The sequence below is a fragment of the Astyanax mexicanus genome, chromosome 18 (assembly GCF_023375975.1).
Source record: "Astyanax mexicanus isolate ESR-SI-001 chromosome 18, AstMex3_surface, whole genome shotgun sequence".
In the NCBI taxonomy this organism is placed as follows: Eukaryota; Metazoa; Chordata; class Actinopteri; order Characiformes; family Acestrorhamphidae; genus Astyanax; species Astyanax mexicanus.
Genome location: NC_064425.1, coordinates 4,414,962 through 4,429,939, shown reverse-complemented (window position 1 = coordinate 4,429,939; position 14,978 = coordinate 4,414,962). Strand labels below are relative to the sequence as shown.

At 36.8% G+C, this 14,978-nt stretch overlaps 1 protein-coding gene across 3 annotated transcripts in view; it reads right to left on the bottom strand.

Moving 5' to 3' along the window:
• The window catches only part of cadm1b (cell adhesion molecule 1b), a 364,886-nt gene extending 352,654 nt beyond the window's left edge, over positions 1-12,232 (bottom strand). For all 3 annotated transcript variants that reach the window (XM_022674840.2, XM_022674847.2, XM_022674842.2), the window contains exons 1-2: positions 12,100-12,232; positions 9,609-9,721 (exon numbers count right to left, since the gene is read on the bottom strand). In XM_022674840.2, the coding sequence (XP_022530561.1) occupies positions 9,609-9,684 (76 nt within the window). In that variant the 5' untranslated portion in view covers positions 9,685-9,721; positions 12,100-12,232. The remainder of the gene's footprint in view (positions 1-9,608; positions 9,722-12,099) is intronic.
• Between the last annotated feature and the right edge of the window lie 2,746 nt (positions 12,233-14,978).

Here is a 14,978-nt window from a genome sequence, read left to right as displayed (position 1 = left end):
TCCCGGCAAGTTAATCACGACTAGCCCTCCCTCCCTCCTCCTCCTCCTCCTCCTCCAACAACATTAGCATCTGCTCTGACCATAATGTAGCACTGTCCATTATTTAGCAATTAGAGAACGGCTTATAAGTCAGGGGATAATGCAAATCTAATGAGCTAAAAAATCGTATGGCCTGAAATAGAATGCTGAATTATTGCTGTGAGTGATGTTGATCTAAACAGAACGTGGGCGATCTCATCAGTGCAGAAATCACGCCGGATTATTAGTTGTTATTAATTTCAAAAGTAACAGGTGGGTGATTAAAAAGCTACCCTGATCTTTCAGAAATGTGGGCCTACGCAGTAAATCGACTGAGTATTGAGACCAAAGAACGGCGCAGATTTCTTAGATGTTTCCTCCTCCCTCCCACATCTAAATCCTAAAGACGTAGAATCTGAGACATCTGTCTAATGTCTGTTACGTAACGGAGTTTACATAATGCTGCACAACCGCACTCTTTCACAGCAACGGAGAAATGAATGAAATATTGATTGAGACGTTCCTGTCAGAATCGTAATGCTCCCAGATCTCTCCAGCGCAGATATGAGTTAAAGGATTATTGCGCAGCTCGATTTGGGCAAGACTATATAAAGGCATCTGAGAAAAAAATGAAAAAGAAGAGAAAAAACAGCTCATAATTAATTGGCGGCGTGCGTCAGTGCGCTGCGCTTCTTCAGCGAGCATCCTAGCGCTGTCAGAGCCACAGAAGAGAGAGTCTGTGATGCAATAGCTGTGCGATGTTTCCAGGATACGAATCTCATTCTTTACACTAATCAGACACACGGCCTGGAACTAATCCAAATTAAAAATCTGCCTGCTTTACAAAAAGGCACGACACACAATACACGTCCACGCCAGCACGTGCTGTCATTAGGGGTGTGACGAGACGAAGAAAGAAAACGTCTAAAATGAAAAATGGCTTGAAAACTAGTTTTATTTGACAAAATCCTATATCGCAAACTTAAAGCAGCACTAGGTAGGATTTCCTTGGTTTTTTATCTTTTTAAAGAAGTAAAATTACAGCTTGAAACTCACTGCAGCGCTGCATTGAGGTGTAATAGGAGGAATAGCGGTGCTCTCGTGTCTGTGCCGGAGCTCCTCTGAGCTCAAACCAGACTATAAGTTTTCCACAGCGGCCACGACCAACGCTCGCGAGAACTGCGACCTGCTTTCCGACCTTTAGTTTTAACAGTTCTACAAGAACTACTGGTTCATTCTTTACAAACTAACATACGGACAATCTGGCAGAAGCTGGAAAGAGACCGAATATGTCTGTGAAAGCCAGAAAACGAGAAAGAGAAACTAAAACACGCCTGAAACATTTATTACACTCTACAAGTGTAGGGGGAGCCCACGAGCGAAAAATCTCAATCCTACCTAGTGGAGCTTTAACAGACTGGTTTCTTTCACACATTGATTTTATAAGAAAAATAAGAATAAGAATAAAAAATAAAAATACAACTTTTCTAGTTCTTATATAGTGCAAACAATAAACAAAAAACCACATCCAGTCATATTAAGCCTATGGTTTGTGTTTTTTTCTGCTAAATCTCTTGTAATTTAACTATGCATAACCATAACCAGTCATTTTAAGACTATGCTTGAAGTGCAAACAGAGACAGAACATGTGTACATCCTACACGTGTAGGATTTACTTACAGTATTTATATATGGTTTGTGTCTTGTTGGTCACTCTGTTACCGTTTATTGTTTCCACTGCAGCCAAAATGCAGCCGGACATACAACTTAAAAGTAGCAGAAGCATCTTCTATACAAATACCTGAATTTTCCTCTTCTGCTGAGAGCTGCTCTCACTGCTCAGCCACCAAACACTCGCTGCTATCGCTACTGGGTTGCCAGATCCCTCTTAAAGAGCGAGGCAGGTTTAAGCTTGACGAGAAATATCGTCACGTTTTAAACTCGCAAGATCTCGTCACACCCCTAGCTGTCATTATAGTGATGGCACTGATTCGTGTCTGACGAGATGATGGACAGTGCAAAGGACGCATTCAAAGACGTTTAGAAGGAGACCAAAGCGTTTGGTGTTAAAGGAGAACTCCGGTGTAAAGAGGAAGATGCTTGAATTTTTGCACCAAGTTATCCAAAAGCAGTGTGTAAGACTGGTGGAGGTGGAGAACATGATGCCAACACGCATAAAAAAATTGTGATTAAAAACCACCAAGGGTTATTGCACCAAAAAATTATTTCTGAACTCTTAAATGAACATTGTTGTTTTATTCTATAAATTACTGAGATTTTCCCCAAACTCCAAATAAAAATATTCTCATTAAGAGCATTTATTTGCAGAAAATGAGAAATGGCTGAAATAACAAAAAAGGTGCAGAGCTTTCAGACCTCAAATAATGCAAAGAAAACAAGTTCATATTCATAAAGTTTTAAGAGTTCAGAAATCAATATTTGGTGGAATAACCCTGGTGGTTTTTAATCAGCTTTCATGCTTCTTGGCATCATGTTCTCCTCCTCCACCAGTCTTACACACTGCTTTTGGATAACTTTATGCCTTTACTCCTGGTGTAAAAATTCAAGCAGTTCAGGTTGGTGGTTTGATGGTTTATGATCATCCATCTTCCTCTTGGTTATATTCCAGAGGTTTGCAAAACAACAAATTTAGCAATGTGAGATTTTTTTTTTCCCCAATATTGTGCAATGAGTAATGTTTGTAGTTTCTAAATGTGTTTAGTAACACATTTAAACATTAATCAAAACTAACGTTACTCATTTTTGCCCTCTAAACGTGTTACAACAAATATTACTCATAGCCATCAGCTAAAGGTGTTACAGCACCTGTTAAAACAAATATTACAACTGTTGCTCAATCAAAACCACTTCTAGTTGTAACAGCATCTGTATATAATTTGACACAACCATCAGATAAATGTGTTACAGCACCTGTTACAACAAACATTACTCTAAATCATCTGCTAAATGTGTTAAAGCACCTCTAAGTATAAACATTACCCACAACAAGCATCTGAAAATGCTACAGCGTCAACACATGAACCAATCTTACTCAATAGCAGCCTCTAAAAGATGTAACAGTATCCGTTAAAACAAACATTACACAATCAATACCTCTTTCTAAAGGTGTTACAGTACCTGTTAGAAACATGTTACTCACAAATACCTTCTAAAGATGTAAAGACAGCACCTTTTGTAAAAAAAACACATTACTTAAAACCATCAGATAAAGGTGTTACAGCACCTATTACAACAAACATTACCCACAACTGTCACGTCTGGTGCTGTTAGCTCCTCTGTCCCTTCCACACCCAGCTCCAACGGAGGTTCTCAGGTCAACAACTACACCACCCAGAATGCACCACCCGCTGACATCACGCACTCACCTGATCACGTGACACCTCGCCTGCTTCTTCCAGGAAGTCCCAAATACTGATTACTGGCACTATACAAGAGCACTCCACACAAACACCCACGCCGCGTATTGTAGGTTCTCCTCATTACAAAGCGTTTCTATTTCTCTTGTCTCAGTTTATCTTGTGTATGACCTTGCTTTTGTTTTCTCGACGCCGATTATTGCCTTTGCCTCTGATACTGGATTGTTTGTGTATTACCTGGACTGTGTTTTCACTACTGCCGCTTGGATTACCTCTGACATTGGATATCTCGTGTATGAACTCTGGACTGTCTCTCGTTTATGGTATGGTTTTGTCTACATTGCTCCTGTTATTGGTGATTACCCATTGTTTCTGTACCGACTACGTTTTACATCCGTTTATTTTATAATAAACAAACTTTTATCAGTATCTGCACGTGTCTGCATTCTGTACTCACCATGACAACAACCACCATCTGAAAACTGAAACACATGAACCAATCTTACTCAATAGCGGCCTCTAAAAGATGTTACAGCATCTGTTAAAACAAACTTTATTTACTGTTGGAACAAACACAACTCAATCAATACCACTTTCTAAAGGTGTTACAGCACCTGTTAAAACAAACGTTACTTAATACCTCCCTCTAAACATGTTATTCAACCTGTTAAAACAGATAACTGTTGCTCAATCAAAACCACTTCTCACAACCATCAGATAAAGGTGATACAGCACCTCAGAACAAACGTTACCCAAAACCACCACTTGAAAATGTTACAGCAACAAGACAAACCAATCTTATTCAATAGTGACCTCTAAAAGATGTTACAGAATCTGTTAAAATAAACATTACTCAATCAATACCACTTTCTAAAGGTGTTACAGCACCTGTTAGAGCAAACATTACTCAATACCGCCCTCTAAACATGTTATCGCACCTGTTAAAACAAATATTACAACCGTTGCTCAATCAAAACCACTTCTAGGTGTAACAGCATCTGTTAGGACAAACAAAACTTGTCACAAACATTAGATAAAGGTGCTACAGCACCTGTTACAACAAACATTACTCACAACCACCATCTGCTAAATGTGTTAAAGCACCTGTAAGTATAAACGTTATCCACAACCACCATCTGAAAATGCTACAGCATCAACACATGAACCAATCTTACTCAAGTGCTGCCTCTAAAAGGTGTTACAGCATCTGTTAAAACAAACATTACTCAATCAATCCCACTTTCTAAAGGTGTTACAGCACCTGTTAGAGCAAACATTACTCAATACCGCCCTCTAAACATGTTATCGCACCTGTTAAAACAAATATTACAACTGTTGCTCAATCAAAACCACTTCCAGGTGTAACAGCATCTGTCAGAACAGACATAACTTCAGTCATAATAACAGTCACAACCATCAGATAAAGGTGATACAGCACTCTCTAAATGTGTTACAGGTGTTTTAAGTATAAACAGTACCCAAAACCACCATCTAAAAATGCTACAGCATCAACACATGAACCAATCTTACTCAATAGCAGCCTCTAAAAGATGTTACAGCATCTGTTACTAGATCTGTTACTAAAATTTACTTTACTCAATCAATACCTCTTTCTAAAGGTGTTACAGCAGCTGTTAGAGCAAACATTACTCAATACTGCCCCCTAAAGGTGTCACTGCAATTTTTTATTAAAATAAGTGTAAAAAAAATTAAAAAGTGTAAAATAAAAAAAATATTTAGATCTAATAAATATTTTGGAGCAGTTCTGTGCATGCTAAAATTCAAATTATGCAAGAAAAATGCAAAAAAAAAAAAAAAAAAAAAAAAAAAATGAGGTACAAGGTTTCTGCATGGCAGCAATGATAGGCTTATTTGCTGCACATGTGAAACATGTGTTCCATGTTACACACACACACACGTGCGCTCACTCGCCAGCAGGGAATTCCTCATGTGTGCGATCCACTTGTTGAAATAGCATCATCTGATCTGTGTAAACGTGAGTAACGCGACTGCTCGTAAGCCACGTGTCTGCTCGTATCTAAAGGCAGTCCCCGGTTATGATGGGAGAATGCACTGTTTTTGGGACCCTTCTGCTCTCTTTGAAGATGCACAGCTCCAATTATCCGTGGTGAGCCCAAAGGCGTCCCATATCCACGAGTGTGGTGGAGGTAAACAGTTTGCTTTATTGCACTAATTAAGAAAAGCATGGAGAATTTAGAGAGCTGTCAGGGAAATGACTGGGTCGCAAAACAGAGGGATGCTCTGCATGAATCACGCTCCTGCAGTCACACGTTTGAGAGATTGTTTGCTTGTTTGTTTATTTAAGGCACCAGTATGATGGAAAACCTCATTTCCCTCACTTGTGAGGTGAAACTAGAGTGTGGTCAAACTTTAAAAAACACAGTATTTGCTCATTTATACATCTATACATGTTAACAATGTAAAATCTGTTTTTAAAAACAAAAATAACCTATTTAAGCCTAATCCCATTTCACACCTTGGCCCTACCACTAACATGCACATCAAGGGGTAGGGATGTCCTGATTCTTGTTAGGCTGGAGGGGTAGGTTAGGGGAAGGGATAGGACTTATTAGCCCTTCATATGGAGATTTTATTTATATATATATATTTTTTTTTATCCAATCAGTAAAGTGGGATCCAACCACTGCCATCTAGTGGGCAGAGTTTAAACAACAGTAAACAATACTATGATATGCACACAATCTTGACTAATCTAAACTAATATTTAAATATTTATACTATTTTTGAAAATCAATACTTGCAAAATATTTGCATTAATTATATGAAGTCTCCTCCTGAGACTTCTGGAGGAAACCAGGATGTTGTAAAACCTATTCCTGTCACAAACACTCCATAATGCAGCTTAAAACCATCTTAAGGAACTTCACACCACCATCATTACCTTTTGGATAACACAGAAGGTTCTACAAGGAAACCATGGTGTCAGGAAGCCTGGAAATCTCTCACTCTCAAAGAAAATCAGGTTAACATGAGGTTTCTCTCTCCATCAGACACTCCACAGTGCAGCTTAACCCTTCCTCAAGAACTTAACAACAGCCTGGATTCCCTCATGATCTGCTGGTGCTCAAACCCAGGAGAGAGGCGAACACTCGAGGGCAGCTCTCAGCCTCCTCCTCCTCAAACAGGCTTTCTCAGCCCACCTCTCTCTGTAAACCTGTTGATGGATGGGGATGCCAAAGGAGTGAATCCCCCAAGCCCAATTACTGAAGCTGTGAAACGTTCACTCTACGCCGCGGCGGTGTTCACCCTGTCCTGCAGCGGATGGATAACGCAGAGTGACTCGCCAAAAAATGGCGCAACAAGCCAGATGGTGTGGATCCCCTTTAGAACGGAGTGGATGGGTTGGAGATGGACAACATCCGAGTCTAATCTCGAGCACAGCAGGTAATGTCAGCTCTCTAGGAGACCCCAGATAGAAGACTGGACAATCTGGCAGCACGGCTGGACAGTAATTTAACGTCAAAGTTTGTATATTGCGACGTAAAATATGTTTGGAGATGACATGCCTTGCTGAAAATCTAAAAAAAACATCAGATAAAACCTACAATTTACTGGAAAGCTAGCTAGCTTGAATAGAATAGTGCATGCATGCTGCATTATGGTCAACATGCTTGGGCATGCTTGACATGCTGGTCAACCAACTTGGTGACCAGCTTGGTTTAGGTGGTTTGTTTGGCTTACTACCCAATGAGTTTGGAAAAAGATGGTCAACCAACATGGCCAAGTATGGTTATACTGGTTATCTAGCTTGTAATTGTCTTTGTTTGAAGAAGCCATTCCCTGCTAAAAATCTAAATAAACAAACATCAAATAAAACATACAATATACTGCAAAGCTAGCTTGACTAGCATAGTGTATGTGTGCTAAATTATGGTCAACATGCTTAGTCATGCTTGACATGCTGGTCAACCAACTTGGTCACCAGCTTGGTCTAGGTGGTTTGTTTGGCTTAATAGTCAATGAGCATGGTCAATTGGCCTTGCTGCTAAACTAGCTTGGTCTTGCTTGTTAACCAGAATGGTCAACTTTGGATATACTGGTTATCTAGCTTGTAATTGTCTATGTTTGGAGATGCCATGCCCTGCTGAAAATCTAAACATACATCACATAAAACCTACAATATACAGGTAAGCTAGCTAGCTTGACTAGCATAGTGTATGTATGCTGAATTAAGGTCAACATGCTTGGTCATGCTTGACATGCTGGGCAACCAACTTGGTCACCAGCTTGGTCTAGGTGGTTTGTTTGGCTTCAAGTCTCATTGGTCTTGCTGGTTGACCATCTTGGTCTTGACGGTCATTCTCATCAACCAGCATGGTCAACCTTGGTTATACTGGTTATTCTGGTTATTTTGATTAGCTTGCTCAGGTTTATCATGCTTGTAGACCAGCTTAAACCACAAAAAATCTAATAGAAACATACCCTAAACTGGTCAATCTAATTCTTATCTGGTTAATTAGCTTGAACTTTCGATCTACTACTGTTGGCATTCTTAACAGTTTTCCAAGCTAAATTTAGAAATATATAGGCTATAATTGGGATACAAATTTTGTCCATATCATCCAGACCTATCTTGACAGTAAATTACTGGACAGTAATTTAACGTCAAGTTTGTATATTGCTACATATAATTTGTTTTGAGATACCATGCCCTGCAGAAAATCTAAAAAAAACATCACATAAAACCTACAATATACTGGAAAGCTAGCTAGCTTGACTAGCATAGTGTATGTATGCTGTTTGGCTTACTAGTCAATGAGCGTGGAAAAAACTGGTTAACCAAAATAAGTATAAGTATGGTAATACTGGCTATCTAGCTTGGCCATGTTAGACAAGCTGGTTGACCAACTTGGTCTTGATGGTCATACTAATCAAGCAGCACGCTCAACTTTGGTCATACTGGTTATCTAGCTTGTAATTGTCTATGTTTGGAGATGCCATGCCATGCTGAAAATCTAAACATACATCACTTAAAACCTACAATATACTGGTAAGCTAGCTAGCTTGACTAGCATAGTGTATGTATGCTGAATTATGGTTAACATGCTTGGTCATGATTGACATGCTGGTCAACCAACTTGGTGACCAGCTTAGTTTAATTGGTTTGTTTGGCTTACTAGTCAATGAGCGTGGAAAAAACTGGTTAACCAAAATAAGTATAAGTATGGTAATACTGGCTATCTAGCTTGGCCATGTTAGACAAGCTGGTTGACCAACTTGGTCTCATTGGTCTTGATGGTCATGCTCATCAACCAGCATAGTCAACCTTGGTTATACTGATTATTCTGGTTATTTAGGTTAGCTTGTTCAGCTTCATCATGCTTGTAGACCATCTTTAACCACAAAAAATCCAAATAGAAACATGCTCTGGTCAATGCTGGTCAATCTAAATCTAATCTGGTCAATAAGCTTGAACTTTCAGCAGGGATCTACTATTGCTGGCATTCTTAACAGTTTTTAAAGCTAAATTAAGAAATATACAGGCTATATTGGCATTCAAACTTTGTCCACATCATCCAGACCTATCTTGACAGTGAACTACTACTGGACAGTCATTCAGAAAAAGGCTGGATCTGCCTCCTCCCTCGCTGCAATGAAGTGTGCAGCTTTTTAGAGCTCCACTACGCTGGAAAAGAAATCGATTCCCAAAGATCGATGGCAGTGTGAATGCTCCAACAACACCGGCACTCAGCACTAGTTCACCTTTCTCTCTCTCTGCACTTTATTTATCTTCACTCCATCTAAACCCTACTACTACTACTGCTACTACTCCTGCTGCATGGAGCACCAGCATCTCTACAGTCAGCAGTCTACTCTCCAACTGGAGGAGTTTTATTCTTTTCCAAGCCAAAGAGCTAAAAGAGCGCAAACCATCTCAGAAACCATATTCAGAGCCAAGTTTCAATCAGAACAGGAGCTGAAAAAACGCGGAACAACGCAGAACAACGCAGAACGATTGGAAAACCAATCCAAACCACTTTTTTCATAGTAACGCGCAGCCGCGCAGACGCTCAAACGCACGCATGGTTTGTTTAGTGGAAGAAACCAGCGCTCCTGCCACGTCCCTCCATCCCTTCATCCATCCATCCCTCCCCGCCTCCTGCGAGCTCCAGCAGCGCGCACAGCGAGCCTCAGCCCCGCTAACTCCCATCAACTTTAACCGAGGCTTACCTTCAGGCAGAAGAGCCGCAGACAGCAGGGAGAGGAGCAGAGGAACACAGAGAGATCCGCTGGTCGAGCTCGCCATGATGAACACCTGCTTCAGACTGGCGGCGCTAAATCACCTACAGACCCAGCTCAGGATAATGAGATGCGGAGAGGAGGGAGGGAGGGAGGAGAGGAGGGAGGGAGGGAGGAGAGGAGGGAGGGAGGGAGGAGAGGAGGGAGGGCGAGAGAGAGCGAGCTGTTAGACTGGTGGTGACCAGTGGATGTCCATGTATGGACACTTCATTAAACCAGCTGTTACAAGCTCTTGCTTCATTTATTTTATTTTATTTATTTATTTATTTTTTTTCAGTGAGTTCAATAAAGCCTCGTAATTTATTTTTTAAATGTTGTTCAGAGCAACATTCACAGTCTTTACTTAATAAAATAGATATTTAATTATTTTGTACAGAAACCTTTGTAATAATAAAACAAAAAAAATAAAATTAAAATACATACTAAATTTAACTAATAACTAAAACTAAATTTTTTAACACTTTTTATTACACTTGAAGTATATTGTAAATGTACTACTTTGCATATTGATGCACATATACATCTTAAGGTGTACACCTTAGTGTTACTGATAAAATACACTAATGTGCACTTTTATTTAATAATACTATATATATATATATATTCTATAAACACAATGTTAATTTAAAGCATATTGCTTAAAATACAATTCATAAATAAATATCACTTAGTTGTTTCCAATTGAAACACTTATCTCTCTTATTATTAGTGCTAAGTGAAATTTAATGCTGGACATTTCATTAAACAGGCTTTTTCAAGCTCTTTCTTCATTTATTTTATTTTTTAGTAAGTTCAATAAAGTCTTGTTATTTATTTTTATTAAAGGACCCACATTCAAAACCCCCCAAAAAAGTAATGATATCCAGATTTAGTGAAATTAAAATAGCCAATTGATTGTTTTATATGAAAAGCATTTAGCCTCGCCCCAATTAGTACACACCAATTAGTACAGACCATGTGTGGAAATTGAGCTCTTAAGACAAAAACAGGCAATAAGTATTGTTTACCATTCTAAAGCATCTCAAATAAAATGCATATTGACAATTCCACATTTTAAACACCCTGTATTGCTAACAAAGCAAATTAACAGGTGAAAAGGAGGGAGACAAAAAAAAACACACTTTCTGCTGAGCTTATCTTCCTTTCGTTTTTCTTGTGTATTCATGCACTGAACACAAGTTGAGACCTGTTGTCAATCAGAATAGACATTAATAAGTCAATCAAACAGCATATTAGCCCCGCCCACTGCAGTGGAAAAATACAACTCTGTTAATAAAGTAAAACTTGACAGCATTATGTGTTTATACATTACTGCTTATGGATGCCCTGTGAACTAAAAAAAAAAGTTATTTAACAGTACAACAAGTGATTCTACTGAAATTAACATAAAAATACAAACAGTAATGTCTGATTTTAACGTATTCATGTATTCTTTTTTTACTGAATCTTGTTTTTAAGTGGAAAATAATTCAGATTCGAAAGGGTTAATGCAAGACACTTAATTAAACAAGCTGTTTCTCTTGCTTCATTTTATTTCTCAGTGAGTTCAATAAAGTCTCATTAATTTTTTTCTTAAAAGAGCCACATTCAGAGCAAAAAAAGTAATAATATTCAGATTTAGTAAATCTAAAACAGCTAACTGAATGTTTTGTATGGAAAGTCCTTAGCCACAACCTAAAGCATCACAAATAAAATGCCTATTGACAATTCCACACATTGAAAATACTTGTATCTCCAACAAAGCAAATTAACAGGAGAAGGGGAGAGAGAAAAAAACGTAGCTCACTTTTAATAGATATTAAATGCAAGACATTTAAAAAATATGTTTCTCTGGCTTCATTTTACTTTTCAGGGAGTTCAATAAAGGCTTTTTCTTTAAAGGAGTCACATTCAGAGCCAGAGTCACAATATTCACGTATTAAAAATAGATAATTGATTGTTTTGTACGGAAAAAAAATTGCCACACCCAAATTTACACCAATTAGTACAAACCATGTGTGAAAATTAAGCTTTCAAAATAAATAAATAAATAAAACACAGTGTTATGTCAATGAGTGGATTAGAAATAAGCTAATAAAACTAGACTACTTTTTGTTAGATTTTGTTAAATCATTAAATAATGATTTGTTAACAAAAAATGTGAAAAAGTCTAATTGTTTCAGAATTATGAAAGCTAGAGTATCAAAACCCTGATTTAAAAAAAAAAATCCAGCTCAACAAACAAACAAACAAACACACCCTATGCTAAAAGGCTGACTTATTAGCTAAGTTACCTCTGTGTTTTCTGTGTTTTACTGTGTTTTCTCTGGATAAACAGCTGAATTACTAAAGAAACAACGTTCCTGTTTAAATTCCTACTGTTTATTTTGAAAGAACGGGTAAAACATTGTTTAAAAACGTTTAGTTTTGTTGGTTATCTTACCTCTGTAATGCTGTTTGACCCTCATTAGTGTTGAGTGAAATTTGCTGCTCCTCAGGTACCTTACGATTTCTCTGACGTACTTCCTGTCTCAGACGCTATGCCCCGCCCACCTTATCAACGCCACACCCCAGGTTGCCAGAACGTCTTTTTGCAACGATGCCAGAGCACTTATTGTGATTGGCTATAAAATTATAAATAATTGACGCTACAATCTTATCTGTTAAGTTAAATTTAAGCTGATTGAGCTTTCAATAAAAAATAATAAAAAACAAATAATAAAACACTAAAATAAAAGTGTATAAATAACTTGTAAGACCATAAAATAAACTTTGTATAAGATATAATGTTTTTTTTTTTTTTTTTTAGAAATTGGCATGGAATAAGGTAAATAATTATTTGTTCAGAAAATGTGAAAAAGTATAATTATTATGGAGTTATTCGACTTTTTATAGTATCAGTAAAATAACTTGACCAGCATATGTCTGTTTTCTCTGAATAACCATCTGAATTTCCAAAAAAAACAATGTTCCTTTTTAACCTTCCTCTTATGTTACAGGTCAAATTGACCCGTTTTAAAGTTTAAAGATCTTGGAAAAATAGTTTAAAGTAATTTTTCAGTGCAAAACTTTTTCTGCTTGCTTAAATTAGTGTGATCAACTTATAAAATAAAATGATTCAACTTACACCATGCAAAATAAAAAATAAAACAAAACTGGAATGTTGTGTGAAACTATTTTATATGTTTTATGTGTTGGTTTTTCAAAAGTAATAAATTATTTAGATGTTAAAAAATATATATATATATGAAAAATGAGTGAATTATCCAAATTGAAGCATTACCAGTTAGAGGAAAGTAACAACATTGCACTGAATATTGATAGAATAATTAGTAATGCAGTTAATAATTAAATATTTACACTGATTGTAAGGATTTTTTTTTATTCAGACATCTTTTAGATAATTAAACAGCTTTAACAGCTTTTCAAATGTTTCATTTGAAAGAGCAGGTAAAAATTGATTTGTAAGCTTATCACTGACCTCAATGATCGTTTTCAACCTTGTATTTAGTGTCTAATTCTTTTATATTTATATTATTTATATTTTTCTGTATTTGCGGTAACTTTGTAAGTGAGAAAAACGTAATTTGTCCTGTACATATGCGGTACTGACAATAAAACTACTTGACTTGACTTAATTTTACGTTACAATTTCTCTGACATACTTCCTATGACGCTTTACCCCACTTACATTAAACATTAGCAACCTCAGACCAATCAAATCGTTTGTTGCATATATTGTTGCAACAATGCAAAAGTGCTTATTATGATCGTAAAGAACTATGATGCTACCATCCTATCTGGTCCATTTTACACAATGACCAATTGTAGCTTATGCTGCCTTTCCCTCAGAGGAAAGCACAGCGACTCGGTTATGATACATCAGCTCACAGATGCAGCCTTGTGCTGATCCACATCACCCTAGGAGTGATGAGGGGAAAGAGCACCATCTACTGCACCCACCCTGAGAGAGCAAGATCAATTGTGCTCTCTCAGGGCTCCGGCAGCTGATGGCAAACTGCATGACCAGGATTCGAACCAGCGATCTCCTGATTATAATGGCAGCGCCTGGACCGCTGGACCACTCTGAGCGTTGTGCAAGAGAAAAATAATGAAGAAAAAACATCTTTACAGTCAGTTTGTGCTTAATTTATATACTTAATGCTGCATTTGCATTGGTGTCAAAAGTATGATAGACATGAGTCCATAACTGTCAAGTCATAATTTGACATAATAGTGTTAAATTTGATATTTGCATCCCTCACTTTTTTAATGTCGCTCTGACAAGCACTTGAATGTAATGTGCTTTTTAATGTTGACATCTTATCAATGTTGTAAGTGGTAATTAGGATTTTCTGATGCAGCCTTAATGCTTATTCACTCTGCAAGAGGTTTTCTTTACCCACTTACCCTGACATTCTGAAGTTATGCTGCTTTAGATTGTTTCAATTTAATCATAAAGACATGTATCCCACCACAATCCTGATAAAAAAATATACTTAATGGTACTTAAAACATATTGAGAAATGTCTAAGTATGCTGTAAATATACTAACAGATTTATGTACTTACTTAAAATATATTTAAAGTACATTAATATTATGTTTTCTTTAAATGTTTAAAAGTTATCTTTGATCCTACTTTAAAAAAAGTACAATATAGTAAATTTTATAATAAATAGACTACTATGAAGTAAACTTTTAGTTTAATTTAATTCAATATACTTCTAAAATACTTATTTCCAAATATACTTTTGTACATTTTTATCAAAGTGTTTTAAAAACAACTATTACAGTTGTTCACTTAAAGTACAATGTATCACGTAACGTTTTAGGAAGTAAATTAAATTACTACATTTAAAAAAATTATAATATTATAAGTTTCTTTACCATAAGACTTTACCAAGTTGACCTCTGGAATATAATCAAGAGGAAGATGGATGATCACAAGTCATCAAACCACCAAACTGAACTGCTTGAATTTTTGCACCAGGAGTAAAGCAGCATAGAGTTATCCAAAAGCAGTGTGTAAGACTGGTGGAGGAGAAGAACATGATGCCAAGATGCATGAAAACTGTGATTAAAAACCACCAGGGTTATTCCACCAAATATTGATTTCTGAACTCTTAAAACTTTATGAATATAATCTTGTTTTCTTTGTATTATTTGAGGTCTGAAGGCTCTGCATTCTTTTTGTTCAGCCATTTTTCATTTTCTGCAAATAAATGCTTTAAATGACAATATTTTTTATTAGGAATTTGGGAGAAATGTTGTCTGTAGTTTGTAGAATAAAACAACAATTTTCATTTTACTCAAACAAAAAC